We start from the raw sequence: 17,525 nt of genomic DNA, 5'->3' as shown, positions 1-17,525 counted from the left end.
GGCCCCCTGCATTGGGAGCGCGGAGTCTTAACCACTGGACCACCAGGGAAGTCCCAATCTCTTGCTTTAACAGCCCCCTACCCTTAACCCCACACCAGGATGACACCATCAAGGACTTAAGAAGTAAACTGGGGCCCAAAATGGCTCTAGGGAGGTACAATATTACTAATATGCGAAAGGAAAGGTGTTCAACCTCACAAGTATGCCAAGAAATGGAAATTCAAATAAATAAAGATACTTGGAGAGGGTTTTCAAACAGGAAAGAGATGTGACTGAAATGTTTTCTAAACCAGTGCACCTATGTTTGGTGTAAATTTTAAATGAACATAAATAATTGTATGTTAAATTTTTTTTAATATCCAAAAAGGAGTAGCATGTCAATAAAAGTATTGGTTATCTCCATACTTTAAAATATACCAAACACAAGAAAACGAGTATTGTAATCACTTAATCCAACTTTTGTCCATATTGGGGTTTCTCACAGCGGCATTAGGTCCTGAGGGCACAGACAGTGCCAAGGTGTCAGGTCACCTGTCCACACAGGTGACTGCTGACATGGCCATGGCACGGTCTCTGAGGTCCCTGCCCCTCTGTGGTCAGCCTGCTGCTTCGATGACATGTGGGCTCTGGGCGTCTTTGCTGCTGCGGACCGAGGCCCGGTGTTGAGTCCCGCCATCACTGTGAGGCCCTCCCATGCCCCATCCTCAGTTCTGGGGACTCCCCCTCCCCGCCAAAGGTATCTCCCCGAGATTCAGCCTCTCAAACCCTCTTTCCCCTCACATTCTTTCGTGATAAGGCCCCATTCAACCCAAAGCCTGAATTCTTAGCTGCCAAAAATACCCAGCTCCCCTTTACTCGAAGGCAGGAAGAGTTTCATCGCCAAACCCTCCAAGGAGGCAAGTACCAAGTATCTGGACTCCATGCTCCCGGATCTATAAAGAAGGAGAGGGCAAAAATACGTTTCCATTTCAAAGCAGTCCAAATGTCCAGGGCATGCCAACCACATACATGTTAGTGGTCAACACTTACCCCGTTTCCAAGACACTACACGAACGCGTTGCATTCTCACGAGGAGCTGCATTATGGTCGTTTTTTCAGGTGGCACACTAAGGCACAGAGAGGTTAAGTCACTTATCCAAAGTCACCCAGCTGGGAAGCAGAGCAGCCCGGATTTAAACTCAGGCGGGAAAGCTCACGCGCTGCACCCCACACACTGCCGTTGGGCCCAAGGGTGAGGCAGGGACATGAGCGGGGCTAGGGGCCATTCTCTCTAGCCTGCCCCAGGTTGGCTGCGGTGCCTACTCGCTTCGGCAGGAAGGCCGCCTGGGGCTTAAAGACCGTGTGGAAGGGGGAGTTGGGCAGGGTGAAGCTGGCTAGGTAGATGGTGTTCCCACCCGTGAGGCAGGCGGCCCAGATCCCAAAGGTGCCCACAGTGATGACGGCGTGGTTACGCTGTGGGAGTACTGCAAAGTCCCTGGCGGGCGAGCCCTGCACGCCGAAGCGATGCCGGTAAACACCACGTCCCGGAGGGAGCCTTTGAAGTTCTGCCAGCACCAGGCCACGTCGTCGCTGGTGACCACGAAGAGTGGGCTGCGGTAGCGAGCCCGGAACCAGTCCAGGGCCTGCTCCAGGTAGCCCCGGTCGGCCACCACGCCCTTCCACACGTTGGGCATGACTCGGACGTAGTCCCCCCCGGCACACGTGGACCCCCACGAAGGTGGCCTGCCGGGCCCACTTGGCCTGCATACCCCGCAGGAAATTCTGGGCCTCCTCGCGCACGTGGTCGTGCAGGGTGAACTCCTGCAGGATCTCGGCGCGGAGGTGGTGGTAGAAGGTCCAAGAGCAGGGGTAGCCGGTGAGGCGCACCTACTCGCCCGGGATGTGTCGGTACCGCTCCTCCATCCAGTCGTTCAGGTGGTAGTTCTGCCAGGGGATCCTGCTGGCCGTGGTGTCGTGCAGGACGGGGAGGGTGATTCTGAAGACGGGGGCCAGCGTGCTGTGCATCTGGGGTGGGATGAAGGCCGGCCGCCCGTTCATCTTGGCCAGGGCGTACAGGGTGGCGTACTCCCCCATCTGGTTCCCCAGGCGGCCTTTGGAGTTGATGGTGGACATGCCCCCCCAGGGCAGGTGTCTGGGGAACAGGACCACGCGGCCCGGGTAGACCCAGGGGGCGGGCACCAGGGCCAGGTGCTGGTGGCAGTGGAAAATGGTGGACCCGGCAAAGATGACAAAGAGGAAGTAGATGGTGGACAAGGAAGGGCAAGTAGCCCAGAATCTCATAGTGGCTGCAGGGAGGAGAGACAACTTAATTCAGGAGGGATGGGGCAGGAGTTCATTCGCTCATCCCACCCCCAACCACTTGTTCATTCGCTCACTCAGCCCATCCAGGCATGTCTAGCGGCCTCCACCGTGGAGGTCTTAGAGCACAGACCCTGGACCCCTCTGGCCTGGGTTTAAATCCCACCTCCACCCCTTACCAGCTGTGTGACTGTAGTCAAGTTACTCCTGAATCGCAGTTTCCTTGCCCATTAAAAAGCGATGACTGGGCTTCCGTGGTGGCGCAGTGGTTGAGAATCTGCCTGCCAATGCAGGGGACACGGGTTCGAGCCCTGGTCTGGGAAGATCCCACATGCCGCGGGGCAACTGGGCCCGTGAGCCACAACTACTGAGCCTGCGCGTCTGGAGCCTGTGCTCCGCAACAAGAGAGGCCGCGACAGTGAGAGGCCCGCGCACCGCGATGAAGAGTGGCCCCCGCTCGCCACAACTGGAGAAAGCCCTCGCACAGAAACGAAGACCCAACACAGCCAAAAAAAATAAAATAAATAAATAATTTTAAAAATTAAAAAAAAAAAGCGATGACTGTGTTGAACCATTTGAGAGTGCCAATATTCAACCATATTTTTCCTACACAAACAGCCATTTCATATGGTCCAACCTAACAGAACTACCTCATTTGTAACATTTTTAGAACAGTGTCTAGCATACAGGAGGCACTCTGTAAGTCTTGGAAAGTAAAGACTTCTAGAGTATTTACTACATGCATCCCTGGGAGCTCACGAATCTATTAAGGCTGCATATACAGAGGTTCAGAGCCTAGACTGTGAGGCTAGACAAGCCCAGGTTCATGTGCAGACTCTGCCTCCTGCTGGCCAACCCGGAGCATGTCAGTTAACTCCCTAGGGCTCAGTCTTCTCCATAAAATGGGGTTAACCATAGCCCCTGCATGAGGGGCGCCTGGAAGGGCCCCTGCCATGGGAAGCGCTAAGTGCTTCCCGCTACTGTCAGTGGATGTGGTGGATTCAAGCTGCTGCAGAGCCTTTGACGCTTCTTCCCCTGACTCTGGGTGGGCCTGTGACTGCCTTGGCCAATCACATATGGCAGAAGTGACACCGTGCCATTTCCGGACCAGGACTTAAGGGTCCGCCAGTTCCCACCTCCTGCCTCTGTAACATTCTCTCTGCATTGCCACCTCTAGCTGCCTAGATGTAGCTTTTTTTATATTTAGGTCTCTGATGAGCCCTTCTTCTTCTTTCTTGTTGGTAACCACTTTATTGAGATAATATTCAAATACCATACAATTCTCCCATTTAAAGTGTACAACAGCTTTTAGTATATTCACAGAGTTGGGCAACCATCACAATTAATTTTAGAAGTTTTATCACCCCCAAAAGAAACCCCACGCCCCTTAGCCATCCCCACCCCCAATCTTCCCCTCCTCCCCGCCTCCTCCCTCCAACTAGTCTAGTTTCTGTCTCAGTGGATTTACCTACTCTGCACGTTGCATATAAATGAATCACACAGTAAGTAGCTCTTTGTGACTGGCTTCTTTCATTCAGTGTCATATTTTCAAGGCTCATCCATGTTGCAGCATGTGTTAGTATGTCACTGATTTCTTTTTACAGCCGACTAATATTCCATGGCATGGATATGCCTCGTTTTATTTATCAGTTCATCAGTTGCTAGACATTTGGGTTGTTTCCACTTTGGGGAATTATGAATAATGCTGCTATGAACATGCACGTCCAAATCCCTGTGTGGACCTAAGTTTTCATTTCCCTCCGGTATTTACCTAGGAGTGGAATCGCTGGGTCATGTGATAACTAACTCTGTGTTTAACACTTTCAGGAACTGCAGACTGGCTTCCGAGCAGCTGCCTCATTTTCCACCCCCACCAGCAGCGTATGAGGGCTCTGATTTCTCCACATCCTCGCCAACACTCACTACTGTCTGTCTTGTTGACCACAGTGGGCGTGCCATGCTAGCTCTGTGAAGCCTACACTTCTGAACCTACCCAGACTCCCTCCAGCTCCTACCTCTGAATGGGCTCCATGAACCTCAGTTTCCCCATCCTTGTAATGGGGTGGAGAATCCCTTCTTCAGGGGTTGCTTCTTTTTCAGTCCCTCTCTCCTCCAGCTCTCCCCTGGGCTCCCAGAAACGGCCTTTTCACGCTGGGTCTCCAGTGTGTCCTGACCCGCAGTGTGCTCTCCCCTCCTCTGTTCCCCTGACCAGGCACCTGGGTGGTTTCCCTGTGGCTGTCCCAGTGCCTGCAGCTCAGGAGACCCCCAAGGCCCCGACAGAAGCCCTGGATTGTGTGGCCCCTGCTCTTCCTCATCTGGCTTCCATCTCACCCCCTCAGGCTCCCCATCTGCCCCTCCCCTGGCCCCCTTAAATGTCAGGGCTCTGTGGGCCTCACCTCCACTCTCCGCCTCCTCTTCCTCCTATATTCCAGGGTTCCTCACTTTATTAATCTGACCCCTGTGGGAAATCTGAACACTCTTGGGGCCTCCTCAAAGGTCTCACATTCAACGTGGGTTCCCAGTGAGGTCAGCTGACTCTTACCACATGAAGTATATATTACGCTCTCTCCCCTGAGATGTACAAGAAATGCCTTGCTCGCTGCTTTAGTTTCCAAAAAGCAAACTAAATCTGCCCCTGAGCCCCTCTTCTCACTGGGCTGGTAACAACTCTGTCCCAATCACACAGCCTGTCCAGCTCAGGTCCTGCCTGGGGTCCTACGCAGAGGAGGACTCAAGCTTCCGCCTCTGGTCAGCTCACCCAGCTCAGCCAGAGCCCCAGGCCGGTCTCAAAGCCAGCAGGCAAGCTGAGCAGGGATTGGAGCCAGGGCTACTGAGGAGGAGAAACCAGCTCAGCACAGAGGTACCCACCCAGGGTCACCTCCACGCTGTGCGGCTCGTGCAGTTGCACAGGGTCCCTGCTCTGCTCTAGCCGTCTAGAAAGTCTCCATAAGCGAGAGCAAGGCAGCCCAGGTTTTCATTTTGCACTGGGCTCTGCAAATCAGGTGGCCAGTCTGGCTGCCACCTCTGTCCTCCAGTCTCAAGAGCTCCCTCTCCTGGTCTCTCATGAGCCTACACAGCTGAAAAGCCACAGGAAATAGTGAACCAAAGCTGGTGCTTCTGTGCTTCCCGACTCAAGCCAGGCACTGGTTTCAGCGCTTATATCCTGGTCCACAATTCCTTACTGACCATTTTCATGAAGATTGCTGGCAAACCCCAACCTGAGTTGAACTCACTTGGGGACAAAATCTGAACAGACGTGCAGCTATTCATAGACTTGACTTATTTTGGAGCAAACGCCCATGTGTTCTGCTTGCAAAAACAATAATGTTTGATTATGGGATGCTGCCCAGACCCCGCCGGGGGCGTTGTATAATATATAATATAACCTGTGCGCCCGTGATGGTGTCAAAACAGCGGTTCTGCAGCATGTCTGGTCCACAGAGTTTCAGATATTAGACGGTAGGCCTATCTTCACTCATTTGGTCCTCATGATCTCCCATGAGGAAGGTACTCTTTCATGCCAATTTAACAGAAGAGGAAACTATGACACAGACAGGTTAAGAAACTTACTTCGGGTCACGCAGCTAGGGAAGATGTGGAGCCTGGATTTGAAACCGGTGTGGTTCAGGAATCTGTGCTCCTAATTACTATCCTGGATTTTTCCACTATGTTCTGAGAAAGGGATACTCAGCTGCACACTCCAAGCGCAGTTACTCCGGGGCTTTGACATGCCCTGCCTCCTGGGGCCTCTGTGATTTCTGCGTCACCGAGATAGGGATGAAAGATGTCTCTGGAAGCCCAGAGGTGTGGGTCCCACCCTGCTGAGCCCACCTCAGAGCTGTGGCCCTGGGAGGTCCTGCCTCTGGGGCGCTGTGAGGGTAAAGGTGCCCCATACTTGAGGAACTGCCCCTTCCCCCCAAAGTCTCCTCCCCAACTCGGGGAGTTGTTTCCTCTCTGCTCTCTGCTTCTACCCCCCACCCCAGGCCCCTTCAGGGGTGATAATCGCCTCAGGCAGCTCAGACTATTAAAAGCAAAAGTGAGAAAGCAAGCTTCCCTCCAGGGAACATTAGCTTAAGAAACTTCTAGTGGGGGTGCGGGGGAGGATATAAAGTGAGACCTAAACCTTCTTCCTGAGTTTTCTCTGACAGCAAAATTAGCCTTGGCACTGGCCACTCCCTGTGCCTGGGTCCTCCTGCCCCGATGCCCACGTGGGCATCTTGCCCTCACCTCCTCCAGGTCTCAGCCCAAATGTCCCCCTGACCCCCAACCCCCAAACTACTTCCCTACTTGCTTTTGCTCCAAAGCATCTGTCACCGTCCACCTTTCTCTAGAACATAATGACTTGCTACTCTTTTGTCGCGATCTTGCTCTCTGGACTGTGCGCCTGACAAGGACGGGCTGCTGCGCGTGTTCGTGCGGCGGCCTCAGCAGAGCGTCAGACACGCAGTAGGAAGTCAGCGAGCTCCAGCTGAATGGATCGGTGCGGCGAGTACTGCACTAGTTACCCTGTCCATCACGCCGCCCGCCCGGGATCTCACATGCCCCCCTCTGACTTGGAGCCGTCTCCTTCTCCGGCAGCTAACTCCTCCTCCTCACGGCTTACCCATGTCCCACCCTGCCTCCTGCCCCCCGGGGCTGCCTCTCCACTGCCGGGTGTGAGGGTCACCCAGAACCAGAATCACGGGTAGCCTTGGCTGTGCCCTCCCGCCCCAGACACTGGGTCCCCAAATCCCTGTCAGGGTCGGGCCCACGCTGTGCCACAATCAATGCACTCAAGGCCACAGCAGCAAATGTGGTGCCCCATCCTCCTGAGGCCGTTGCTCTTCTCAGGGGGAAGTGACGAAAAATATTATTTTTCTAGTCAAAACCATTCGGATATATAATGGAGATGAGGGCGACATTTGCATGAAAGGTTCATGAGTGAAGTGTTGAGGCCTCACAGTAAACTGGCCATGGAGGGAGCCGCTTTGAGCTCAGTCCCCCCGGGGGTCCCTGATTTCTCCCTCCAGCCGCTAGAACCACCGAGGTCCCAGGCATTCGTATCTCCCCCTCCTCCTTCCCCACCACCTTAGGAAGCAGCCCAAGTCTTTGGGTTTCCGGGTGGGTGGTGTGACCCTTCAAAGAGCACTGATTTTTTTAGGGCTTGAAAGCGACTGACCTTCATGCTCAGTTGACCCACAGCTGACAGAAGGTTCCAGAGGGCAGGAGGGGCTGGCTTGGGGTCACACAGCCAGAGGCCCACGTCCCGCCTCAGCGTCAGCGGCCCTGCCAGCGCCGCCCTCCCCAGCAGGCCAGCCCCTTCCTGATCACAGCCACCACGTGCCGGGGCTGAGCCCGAGCCTGCAGGCACCGAGGAGTAGCGGGGCAGGGGCGGGCTGTGAGCGGAGCACGGACCCCAGACCCCGGAAGGCCATCTGGCCGCCGTCCCCTCCTACCTGCCTTGAGCCTTCTGGGCCAGCCTGCTCCGGGCTGTCCAGCTGCGGGCCCCGGGGGGGCCCCGGCGCTCATGTCCCACACAGTGCCGGGTGGCGTGGCTGCCAGGGGTCCCTGCGGGGAGAGCGTGGCTGCCTTGGCGAGGGGGCTGGGGCGGGGTGGTGCTGGATTCGTAGGCTCTGCTCTGCGCTCCCGCCCAGAACCCCTACTAGCCCGGGGGCTGAGAACAGCCACTCTGCACTCACTCCCGAGCGCCCACGCTGGCCGCCAAGCTCCTGCGGGAGGGAAGGACCGTGAGCAGCTAACTGCAGGGGACAGTCTCCTCCAGGGCACAGGTTTGGACGACGACAGGGGTGAAGGGTGGGGTGTGTGCAAAAGAAGCCGGGGAAAGGGGCCTGGGTCCCAGGTGGAACCCCACACTGCCCAGGCAAGAGGCCTGACCCTGGACCTGGTGGGTACCCGCTAGACTCTGCTCCTTAAAGTGGGGGCCAGGGTGGGCTACAGTCTCCAGAAGGGGCAGGGACTGGGGGCCGGACATCTGGGCTCCCCAGTGGCAGGCGGTGGCGTCTGGATCCCCCAGGAACACCGTGGCACTCAGCCCAGTTGCCCGGGGTACTAAGGGCCAGAAAGCGGTACCCCGTGAACCGCCCAGGCAAGAGAGGAGGTGGGAGATGGGGTGAGCCCCTTAACAAGGCCGGTGCCGGGGGACTGGGGCAAATGCCCGGCGCAAAAGCTCAAAATGGCGCCAGGCTCCTCCTCGGGAGGTGCGGAGGGCCACGCCCGTCGTCCGCGGCGGGGGAGGCGGTCTCCGCACCGGGCGATGCGGTAGGAACGCTGCGGGCTGTGAAATCAGGCTGGGAGGACGGGACCCACCCGCATCCACTGCTACCTCTTCGACTCCCAGCTGGGGCACAAACCCGGGTCCAGATTCAGAGCCAGGGACCTGGACAGTGGGGCCCAGAAGGGCTCCAAGGCCCCCAGACCCGAGTGGGCTCATTAGGGGCTGCCAGCCTGGGGGTGGGGGGGGGTTGGGGGGGTGGGCGCGCATTTCCGCTCCAGGTCCATCCTCGATCCTGCCACCCCCGGCTCTGGACTTCTGGTCCCCGCGGACGCCCTAGCATCTGGCCCTGCCCTGTCTCCCTCTCTCCTCCCTTAGTACCCGCCACCCCCGACATCTGTTTCCCCTTCTGCTCTGGGGACCTTAGGACTGGAGGGGAATGCGGGGGCTCTGATTCCCGGACCCTGAGGCCTAGGAGGGCAGTGGAGGGTGGGGTGGGCAGAGGTTATCAGAAATGCAAGCACAGGGTCCTCCCATCACGAGTCCCAAGGGGAAACCAGGGGTCTGCCTTCCCAGCCCAGGCTTCCAGCCCCCAGGCATCCCGGTCCCCATCGGGTCCCTGAGCACAGCTCTTGGGGCTTTGAACCTGGGTGAGAAAGGGTTAAGGGCGGGTGGAGGCTAGGGGTGGGTGGCAGGGAGGCCTGGTTGTTTGGGTTGTTTGGTGATAATCCCCCTCCGTGCCCTGGGCGTGGAGAACAAGGTTAGGGCCCCACGTGAGAAAGGGCCTCCACTCTGATCCCCAATCCCCATGGGCCCGGCCTCCTGCTTCGGCTCCCCTGGCCCAGCACCCCCGGCCTCCCCCGTCCCCCTTCCGCCTCCCCCCAGGTCAGGCCTGCTGGACTCCTCCTGCTCCACAGGTGTCTCTGAGCCCCCCTGCCCACCTGTCTGTCTGTCTCAGCCCCCAGGCTCCCTGGGACCCGGTCCCCCCCACCCTGTGGACTCTGGTTGCCTCCTGGTCTCTCCTGGTGTCCATCCTCTCTCCTCATAGTTCCTTCTCCCTGCCTGGCCCTTGCCCTTCACTTGCCTCTCCCCCCCACCCCCCTACCCCCCCCACCCCCCCGCCACTCTGTCTTTGCCGTCTGTGCCTCTATCCGTCCCTTTCTCTATTTCTTTGTCACTAAGTCTTCATCTGTCTCTAACTCCCCCTCCCCTGCCCACCCGGCTCCTCCTTTCTCCCCCTTGCCCCCTCTTTGGGTTTCCCCATCTGTCCCCCCTCCCTGCCCTCTCCCCAGGGCCCCCTGCCCCTCGACACTGACGGATAGCTCTGGGGTGTTAAGCTACGGATTAGTTCAGGCAAAATTCTCGATTTTGCTTGCGTTCTTTCCCCTTTGGGTTATGTAAACAGTAATTCTCCCCAGATGGAACTATTTTCCTCGCTCAGAAGCAGCCGGGAGGGGTCTGGGGCAGGGCTGGGGGTGGAATGCCAGGCTTCCTCAGGGAGCCTGGGGAGTGGGGTGGAGGCTGACCCCCGAGGGCGGCCTGCGGCCCCCAGCGCAGCCACTCCTCTCCTCTCCAGGTACTTGCCTCTGCCAGAACCATGCCAGTGACCTTTGCCCTCCTGCTCCTCCTGAGCCAGGCCAGCGCAGACCCATGCTACCATCCAGGGGGCCGCCCCCGCTTCTGCCTCCCACCAGTGACCCAGCTGGCCGCCATGGCTGCCTCCTGTCCCCAGGCCTGCATCCCCTCCCCGGGGGCGGATCTCGGCCCCCGGGCCACCTGCAATGGCAGTCTGACCCTGGCTCTGGGTGGCCCCTTCCTCCTGACGTCCGTCAGCCTGCGCTTCTGCACCCCGGGACCCCCAGCCCTGGTCCTGTCTGCCGCCTGGGCCACCGGAGGGCCCTGGAGATCACTGTGGCGCAGACCCGCCTGGCCGGGGGCCTTGGGAGGCCCCGAGACGGTGACCTTCCGAGCCCCACTGGGCCCTAAGGCCAGGGTGGTGGCCAGTCACCTCCGTGTGGAGCTCGGGGGCCAGGCAGGGCTGGCAGCAGCAGGAGTGAGAGGCCGCTGCCAGTGCCATGGCCACGCAGCCCGCTGTGCTGCCCGTGACCAGCCGCCCCGCTGCCGCTGCCGCCACCACACCACCGGCCCAGGGTGTGAGAGCTGCCGCCCATCCCACCGCGACTGGCCCTGGCGGCCTGCCACGCCCCGGCACCCTCACCCTTGCTTGCGTGAGTCCTGGGCCCACCCTGACCCGCCAGCTGGCCCACGGCTCCAGCAGCTGGGCCCTTCTCCCTGAGGGGCAGGACGTTCTCCCCCTCCCCAGCGCTGCGTGCTCCTTGCTTCTCCCCGTACTGTCCTCCAGCCAGGCCTCCTCTTCGCTTCCACCCACTCCCTCCCCACCACCAGTGCCGCCCCCAGACTTCCAGCTGCTTACATGCCCATTAGGGGGCTCCAGCGTCTCCCCGACACTTGATCATGGTGATGGTGATACGGATAACATTTCCTGAGCTCCCAGCCCAGGGCCTGGCTTGGTGCAGGTGCTCAGGTGGTATTTACTGAGTGGTTGTAGGAAAACAGGGCAACTGGACATTTTCGGAATCATCAAATCAACCACAGGGGGTAAGGATTTATTCATTAGACACATATTTATCCAGCAACTACTATGTGCAGGGCAGGTATTGCATCAGGCCCATTTTACAGATGAGGAGACTGAGGCTAGGGCTGGGAAGTCCCTTGCGCAAGGACATGCAGCCGGAAAGTGGCAGGGCTGGAATCTGAGCTCAGGAGGATAAGCCCAAGGGTCTTAGCTTGTCCTTGCCAGCCACCTTTATGTGCTGTCACACTAGATGTTCTCGGGCAGCAGACACAGGCATGGCCTCAGCAGCCAGCCAGACTGCCTGGGCTCAAATCCCAGCTTCTCTGCTTCCTGGCTGTGTGACCCCCAACAAATGACCAAACCTCTCTTTGCCTCCATTGGCTCACCTGTAATGTGAAGATAGTAACAGCCCTTCCTTTACAGGCTGTAGTGAAAATTCAATACATTAAAATACATAAAGTCCTTAGAATAAAGCCTGATACAGGACCTGGCACGGAGGAAGAGTTACCTGATTCCGCCAATGTTACCATTGCCCAGACGAGGAGGGTGAGGCCCAAGGGGACGTGTCACTTGCCCTACGTCTCACTGTCAGCAAGGGGCAGTGCTGGGACTGGACTCAGAGAAGTCTTCCGAGAGGCTGGGCCATCCACCGGCCTTCCAGCTGGACCAGAGCTCCCCAGGCCCCGCTCAATGCCCTCCCCCATCCTCGGGGTTTCCAGACTGGCCTCCTGAGTCTGGGCCCTTCCCCATCCCTCCAGCGGCTCTCCTCAGAGACAGCCCTCCTCATCCCACCTCCAGCCTGCAGCCTTGCTAGAGGGTCTGAGTGTGTTACATGGCCCTGCTAACTCCACTCCGTGGATAGATACACACCACACACACACACACACACACACACACACACACACACACCCCGTTCTCTCGCTCCTGGACCTCCCTCTCTCTCCACCTCGCACATCCTTTACCCGTCTCCCCCTCTACGTCTTCCTGCAATGTCACGTGGACTAACTTACAGACCATCCCAGCTATCCTCAGCTCCCCACTCTGTCCTCATCACACTTGGGTCCCCTTTGACCCGCTGTTCTCATCATCCCAGGCCTCCGTCCAGTTGGCCCATTCCTACCAGTAAGACCTGATGCCCCTACAGGGGAGTGAGGGAGGGGAGAAACACGTGGCCTGAGCGTGGGGTGGGGTCCGTCCTGGGGGAGGACTGGGCCTGGGAGCTGGGGAGGCTGCCCCTCTGTGGATCACCACATCCCCTCAGGCTGAGCTGGGCAGCCGACCCTCCGAACCTGGGTAACAGACCAACAGTGTTGTGATGGAGGAGGGTCTGGGCAGACAGGATGAAACTAACTCCTGTGGCGGAGCTGTGGGCTTTACAGACACAGTGGCCTGAACCCTTCCCCCAATCCAAGTTTTCTAGTGGGGAGTGAGGTGAAGTGATCACTCTCAGGTCAGAAAGAATCCAAAGCCCAACTCTACTGACTGATAATCTCAAGAGCGCTGCCATCCCTAATGCCTATAAAAACCCTTGAGAGAGGAACTGAGATCCCCACTGGATGGGAGGAAACTGAGGCTCAGAGAGGGGGAGTCATTTTCCCAAGAACACACAGCTGTCTCAGCTCCCTGACCTTCCCGCTACTCCTTGGGGCCCTCAGGACCTGCCAGTCCAGGCCTCTCAAACCTCTTGGGAGTCAAAAACTCCTTACATCTCTCCAAAGAGTGGTCCATGAACCCCCTGCAACAGCATCTCACTTTGGGATGCTTGCTAGACATACAGGCTCCTGGACCCACAGAAGCCCTGGGTTGGGCCCTGGAATCTGTGTTGCTCTTTTTAAACATTTCCTCCATAATCTGGATAAGCGGTAAGGTTTGAGAGCCACTGCTTTTGAAAATCTGATCAACACTCCCCAGCAAAATGTACATGGTAAGTGGTCCTCATGTGAGCTGTGTGAGAAGCACTGGAGTGAGCCTGGGTTCCAATCCTGCCTCTGACCACCCCTCAGCTGCGTTTCTTTGGGCAGGTGACCTCGCCTCTCTGCCTCAGTGTTCACATCTGTAAAATGGGGATGATGACAGCCCCAGTCTCACAGAGCTGCTGTGAGAAGGAAACATGCCAAGCACTCAGCACATGGCACCTGGCACGTGGATGTGCTAAATGGGCAAGGGCATGCTCTGTGTCAGGTACTGAGTTAAGTAAGCACTTTTTACGTAGGTGGTTGCATTTAAACATCATGAAGTAGACACTATAAATGCCATTTTACACCAAAGGAGACTGAGCTACAGAAACGAGTCGTCACTTGCCCGCGGAAACAGTGAGACACTTACACGCGGGGGTCTGATTCCACAGCCTAGGCCCAGAGCCGCCACTCTTCTTTACACCCCCTGGTTTCACACAGACATCCAGCATATTCATCAGTCCTCTCGGGCTCACCCAGCTCCAGTCCACTGCACCCATTTTAAAGACGACAATGAAGAGCTTCTAGGACCCACACTTACCCAGAGACCCCCAGGCAGTCTCTTTCCTGAGGGCAGTGGGGAGAAAGCTGGGAAAGGGGAACAGAAAGCCGGGCCTGATGTGCCCTCACTCCATCCTGTTCCTAGCCTGTTCCTGCAACCAGCACGCGCGACGCTGTAGGTTCAACTCTGAGCTGTTCAGGCTGTCGGGCGGCCGGAGTGGGGGTGTTTGTGAGCGGTGCCGCCACCACACAGCCGGGCGGCACTGCCACTACTGCCAGCCGGGGTTCTGGAGGGACCCTAGCCAGCCCATCAACAGCCGCAAGGCCTGCAGGGGTGAGTGCAGCCTGAAGCCCAGCCTACAGGGAAAGGAGGCAGGCAGGTCTGAGGGGGGAGGAGCCGGGGGCCTGGATCCTGGGTCTGAGCAGGGAGGGGCTGGGGGGTCTGGATCCTGGGTCTGAGGGGGGAGGGGCCGGGGGCCTGGATCCTGGGTCTGAGGGAGGAGTGGCCAGGGAATTCCAGTCTCCTCAGTCCTTGGGGAGGAAGAGGCTGGGAGCCTGCACCCCACATCCCCAGCTCCTCTCCTCATGTAGCCTGCCAGTGCCATCCTATCGGGGCGACAGGTGGTACCTGCAACCAGACCAGTGGGCAGTGCTCCTGCAAGTTAGGGGTCACTGGCCTGACATGCAGCCGCTGTGGTCCCGGCTACCAGCAGAGCCGCTCCCCCAGGATGCCCTGCCAGCGTGAGTCCTGAGGGACAGGGCCCAAGTCTGAAGTGGGGTGGGAAGGAGACATCCCAGATCTCCAGGGGGCAGGTGCCGTGAGGACCTGGTCCGTAGGAGACGGAAGCTAGAGAGTGGAGGCCGGACTCTGAGTCCTTAGGGAGGTGAAGACTGAAAGTCCAGTCTCCTCCATCTTGGGGACGAAGAGGGTGGGAGCCTGGATTCCTGGGTCTGAGGGAGGAAGGGGCTGGGGACCTGGACTTCTGAGTCTTAAGAAAGTGGCTAGGGACCAGGACTCCAGGTCCTGGGGGAGAAAGGCAAAGTGTGCTTCCACTCTTGGGCCTCAGGGGAATAGACATTTGGGGTCTGGATGCCTGGCTTCCTCGGGGGGAGCGGGCTGCGGATGGGAGGCACTAAGGCCCTGTCTCTCCTCTGCTCTTTCACAGGAATTCCAGAGGCAACCACCACCCTTGCTACAACCCCTCATGCTTACAGCTCAGGTAAGACAGGCTGGCCTAGAAACCCCTGGCAGCAAGAGGGATCAGGGATGGGCTGACTGGGCCGCCAGGTGGGGATCCAGGGGTGCTCCACCGAGCCCAGTCCCCAAGGGTTCAGGCACCCCAGCTGTCCGTCAAGATGAAATGCAGGGGACGGGCAGGGGCAGAACGCTGCAGTCCAGGCCTCAGGAGCCCACTGCAGACAGCCTGACCCTCCCCAGACCCTCAGTGTCAAAACTACTGCAATATCTCGGACACCAGGGTCCACATGAGCCTTCGGAGGTACTGCCAGCAGGACTACGGTGAGTGCTGGGGAGGAAAAGGCCAGCAGCGGCACAGGGGTTCCGATCTGCTGCAAGCCACCCCCTTCTCTGGCCTTCAGTTTCCTCAGCTTAAATGGGAAGGGGTGTTGGACTCTACAGGGCCTTTCCTGATCTAGAACCTAACAGGACAGCAGACAATGGGCAGAAGGGGCAGTGGGGAGGGGGTGCTCCCTACCTTCCTAGGTCTCCTCTCTCCCCATGTTATTGGCCTTGCAGAGTTTCACGATCTCCTTCAGCCTGACATCTCTGAGGGAGGGAGGTGGCCTCCTGAGGATGGAAGGAGAAAGGGGAACTGGTTGAATGGAAGGGACCCTTGCACTGTCTTGTCTGTCTCGGACCCTCTGCCTCCTATCAGGGTCTGAGATATCGGAGCCCCACTCCCACAGACTCACCCCACCGTTCCATAATCCACCAATCCACACCAGCCCCCGACCCCAGGGCCTGTGGCCGCAGGCTCTCTTGGACAATCAGTTCCGCCCAGTCCCAGTTACTTCCCTCAATGGTATAGGATCCCAGACCTCTCCTCCCTGAGGCTCAGCATCTGGCCACTAGTGTCCTTGAACTTCAAAGGTGGAGGCTTCTCCCCCCACCTCCCACAGGGATCTTCTGCCCCAAAAACTCAGCTTGTCTGCCAGAGTCCTGCTCCCAACACGTCTCACCTCACCCCCTCAGAGAGGACACGTCTCTGAATCACCACTAGTATGACCTCGACCCTCAGCTTCCAAGGACTGATCTCCTTCTGGCCCACAAATTAATCCTAAATGCAGATCCCTCCCATGGCAATACCCCTGTTTTCCAAGGGCTCTGTCTGCTCCTAACACCTTCTGACCCCTTGGCATTAGAGACCTGGACTTGCCTCTTGGGCCTTGTTCCCAGCCCCACCCACTGCAGGGTCCTCCTGGGACCTCTAACCTTTTAAGTAATCCCTGTACCCGCTGCTTCTAATATGACCCCCAAAGCGCCCCATCTGGCATATTCCTGGTGGGCCCCTGGGTTCCTCGCCCTGTCTGGCCTCCTCTCCAGAGGGACCCCCACCCCCGCCTTCCCAATCACAATCCTGTGACCCAACCTCTCGCTCCATAAGCCCCGCCCTCCTTGCTTTGACCCATCTCCCCAGAAAGATCTCACCCCTCACAGCACACGACCAGACCCCCAGACCTCTCACCCTCAAAGGTTCAAGGTCTCTCCCTACTGATGCGATCCCGGAAGCCCACTCTCGGGTCCCGGGCCCCTCCCCACCAGGACTGACCCCACGGGACCCAGAGGCTCCCCACCGCCCAGGCCTGACATCTCCCCTCCCCGCAGTGCTCCGCGCGCAGGTGCTGGCGTCCGAGGCGGCAGGCCCGGCGTGGCAGCGGCTGGCCGTGCGTGTCCTGGCTGTATACAAGCAGCCGGCGCGGCCTGTGCGCCGCGGCGGCCAGGACGCCTGGGTGCCCCGCGCCGACCTGGCCTGTGGCTGCTTGCGCCTGCGGCCCGCCACCCACTACCTGCTGCTGGGCAGCACGGCCGCCGGCTCCGACCCCGCGCGCCTCGTCCTCGACCGCCACGGCCTCGCGCTGCCCTGGAGGCCGCGCTGGGCCCGGCCGCTGCGGCGGCTGCAGCAGGAGGAGCGCGCCGGAGGCTGCCACGGCCTGCGGCCTTCGACACCGAGCCCCGAACCCAGGATCTAGAGCCGGAGCCGGGCGGCCTCGAACTCCAAGGAAGGAGCTGGAAGCAACCGCGAGAGGAGTCTTCTACCTCGACGGGGCGTCCCTCAGCAAGCCAATCAGACGCCGGGGAGCCCCTGACGTCACTTGCAGGCGCCAGCACCGAGGAGGCATGAGGGACTTTTAAATAAAGGCGGCAAACCTCTTGGTCTCTGGCTAGGACACTCGGCCTGTGACCTACGCAGCTAGTCCCCTCAATAAAGTCTCAACTCTTGGGGAAAGTCGGCTACAGACCCCTGACCTGTGCTGGGAGGGTATCTGAGGGGCAAATGAAGAAGGCCACGAGGAAATCTGTGGAGCCGAATATGGCTACAGCTCTCTGACAGAATAGCCAATCCAATGAAAAAGCTGATATGACGTCACTGGGTGCTAGTCGGATTTATGTTGCCTGACGATTGGTTAAAGCCGGTGGGAGGGGAGGGTGGCTAGAAAAGGCGGGAAATACAACTGAGGAAAGCACAGCAGTGTCAGATTTCCAGAAAGTTCCAGATTGAGAAACACTTGGTTTCTGATGGCCCCAGGATGGTCTCTGAGAAAAGAATAATGGAACTTTGAGTGACTATCTGAACAGGGTTCTCATGGGTTCACCTGGTCTTGAAGCACAGCCTAAACCCTTGCCTGAGGGAATAGCCAATTGGGAGCCACAGAGTGGTGTGACGTCACTTGGTGCTAGGCAGAATTCGATTCCACCCAACAGCTGGGTACCTACAGGCCAGAG

The 17,525-nt window shown here is 58.3% G+C and overlaps 2 protein-coding genes across 4 annotated transcripts; one reads left to right on the top strand and one right to left on the bottom strand.

The window, feature by feature from the left end:
• Positions 1-400: 400 nt before the first annotated feature.
• Positions 401-5,920, bottom strand: LOC137753459 (galactoside 2-alpha-L-fucosyltransferase SEC1-like). The gene is given in 4 exon segments (XM_068528690.1): positions 401-1,503; positions 1,506-1,691; positions 1,693-2,285; positions 5,869-5,920. Coding segments are annotated over 3 exon segments (1,023 nt in total). The 5' UTR covers positions 2,281-2,285; positions 5,869-5,920; the 3' UTR covers positions 401-1,254.
• Positions 5,921-7,979: 2,059 nt separating this feature from the next.
• Positions 7,980-17,032, top strand: NTN5 (netrin 5). 3 transcript variants are annotated; one of them, XM_068528687.1, is made up of 7 exons: positions 7,980-8,066; positions 10,086-10,737; positions 13,707-13,895; positions 14,153-14,302; positions 14,728-14,781; positions 15,000-15,080; positions 16,407-17,032. In XM_068528687.1, exons 2-7 carry the CDS (start codon positions 10,107-10,109, stop codon positions 16,769-16,771), a joined length of 1,470 nt encoding a protein of 489 aa, XP_068384788.1. In that variant the 5' UTR covers positions 7,980-8,066; positions 10,086-10,106; the 3' UTR covers positions 16,772-17,032. The 3 variants fall into 3 exon arrangements, with proteins under 3 accessions (XP_068384788.1, XP_068384790.1, XP_068384789.1); XM_068528688.1 differs by lacking the exon at positions 7,980-8,066 and adding an exon at positions 8,532-8,556; XM_068528689.1 differs by lacking the exon at positions 15,000-15,080.
• Positions 17,033-17,525: the final 493 nt, after the last annotated feature.

Source organism: Eschrichtius robustus, chromosome 19 (genome assembly GCF_028021215.1).
Source record: "Eschrichtius robustus isolate mEscRob2 chromosome 19, mEscRob2.pri, whole genome shotgun sequence".
Lineage (NCBI taxonomy): Eukaryota > Metazoa > Chordata > Mammalia > Artiodactyla > Eschrichtiidae > Eschrichtius > Eschrichtius robustus.
This window is presented reverse-complemented; position numbering and strand designations above follow the sequence as displayed.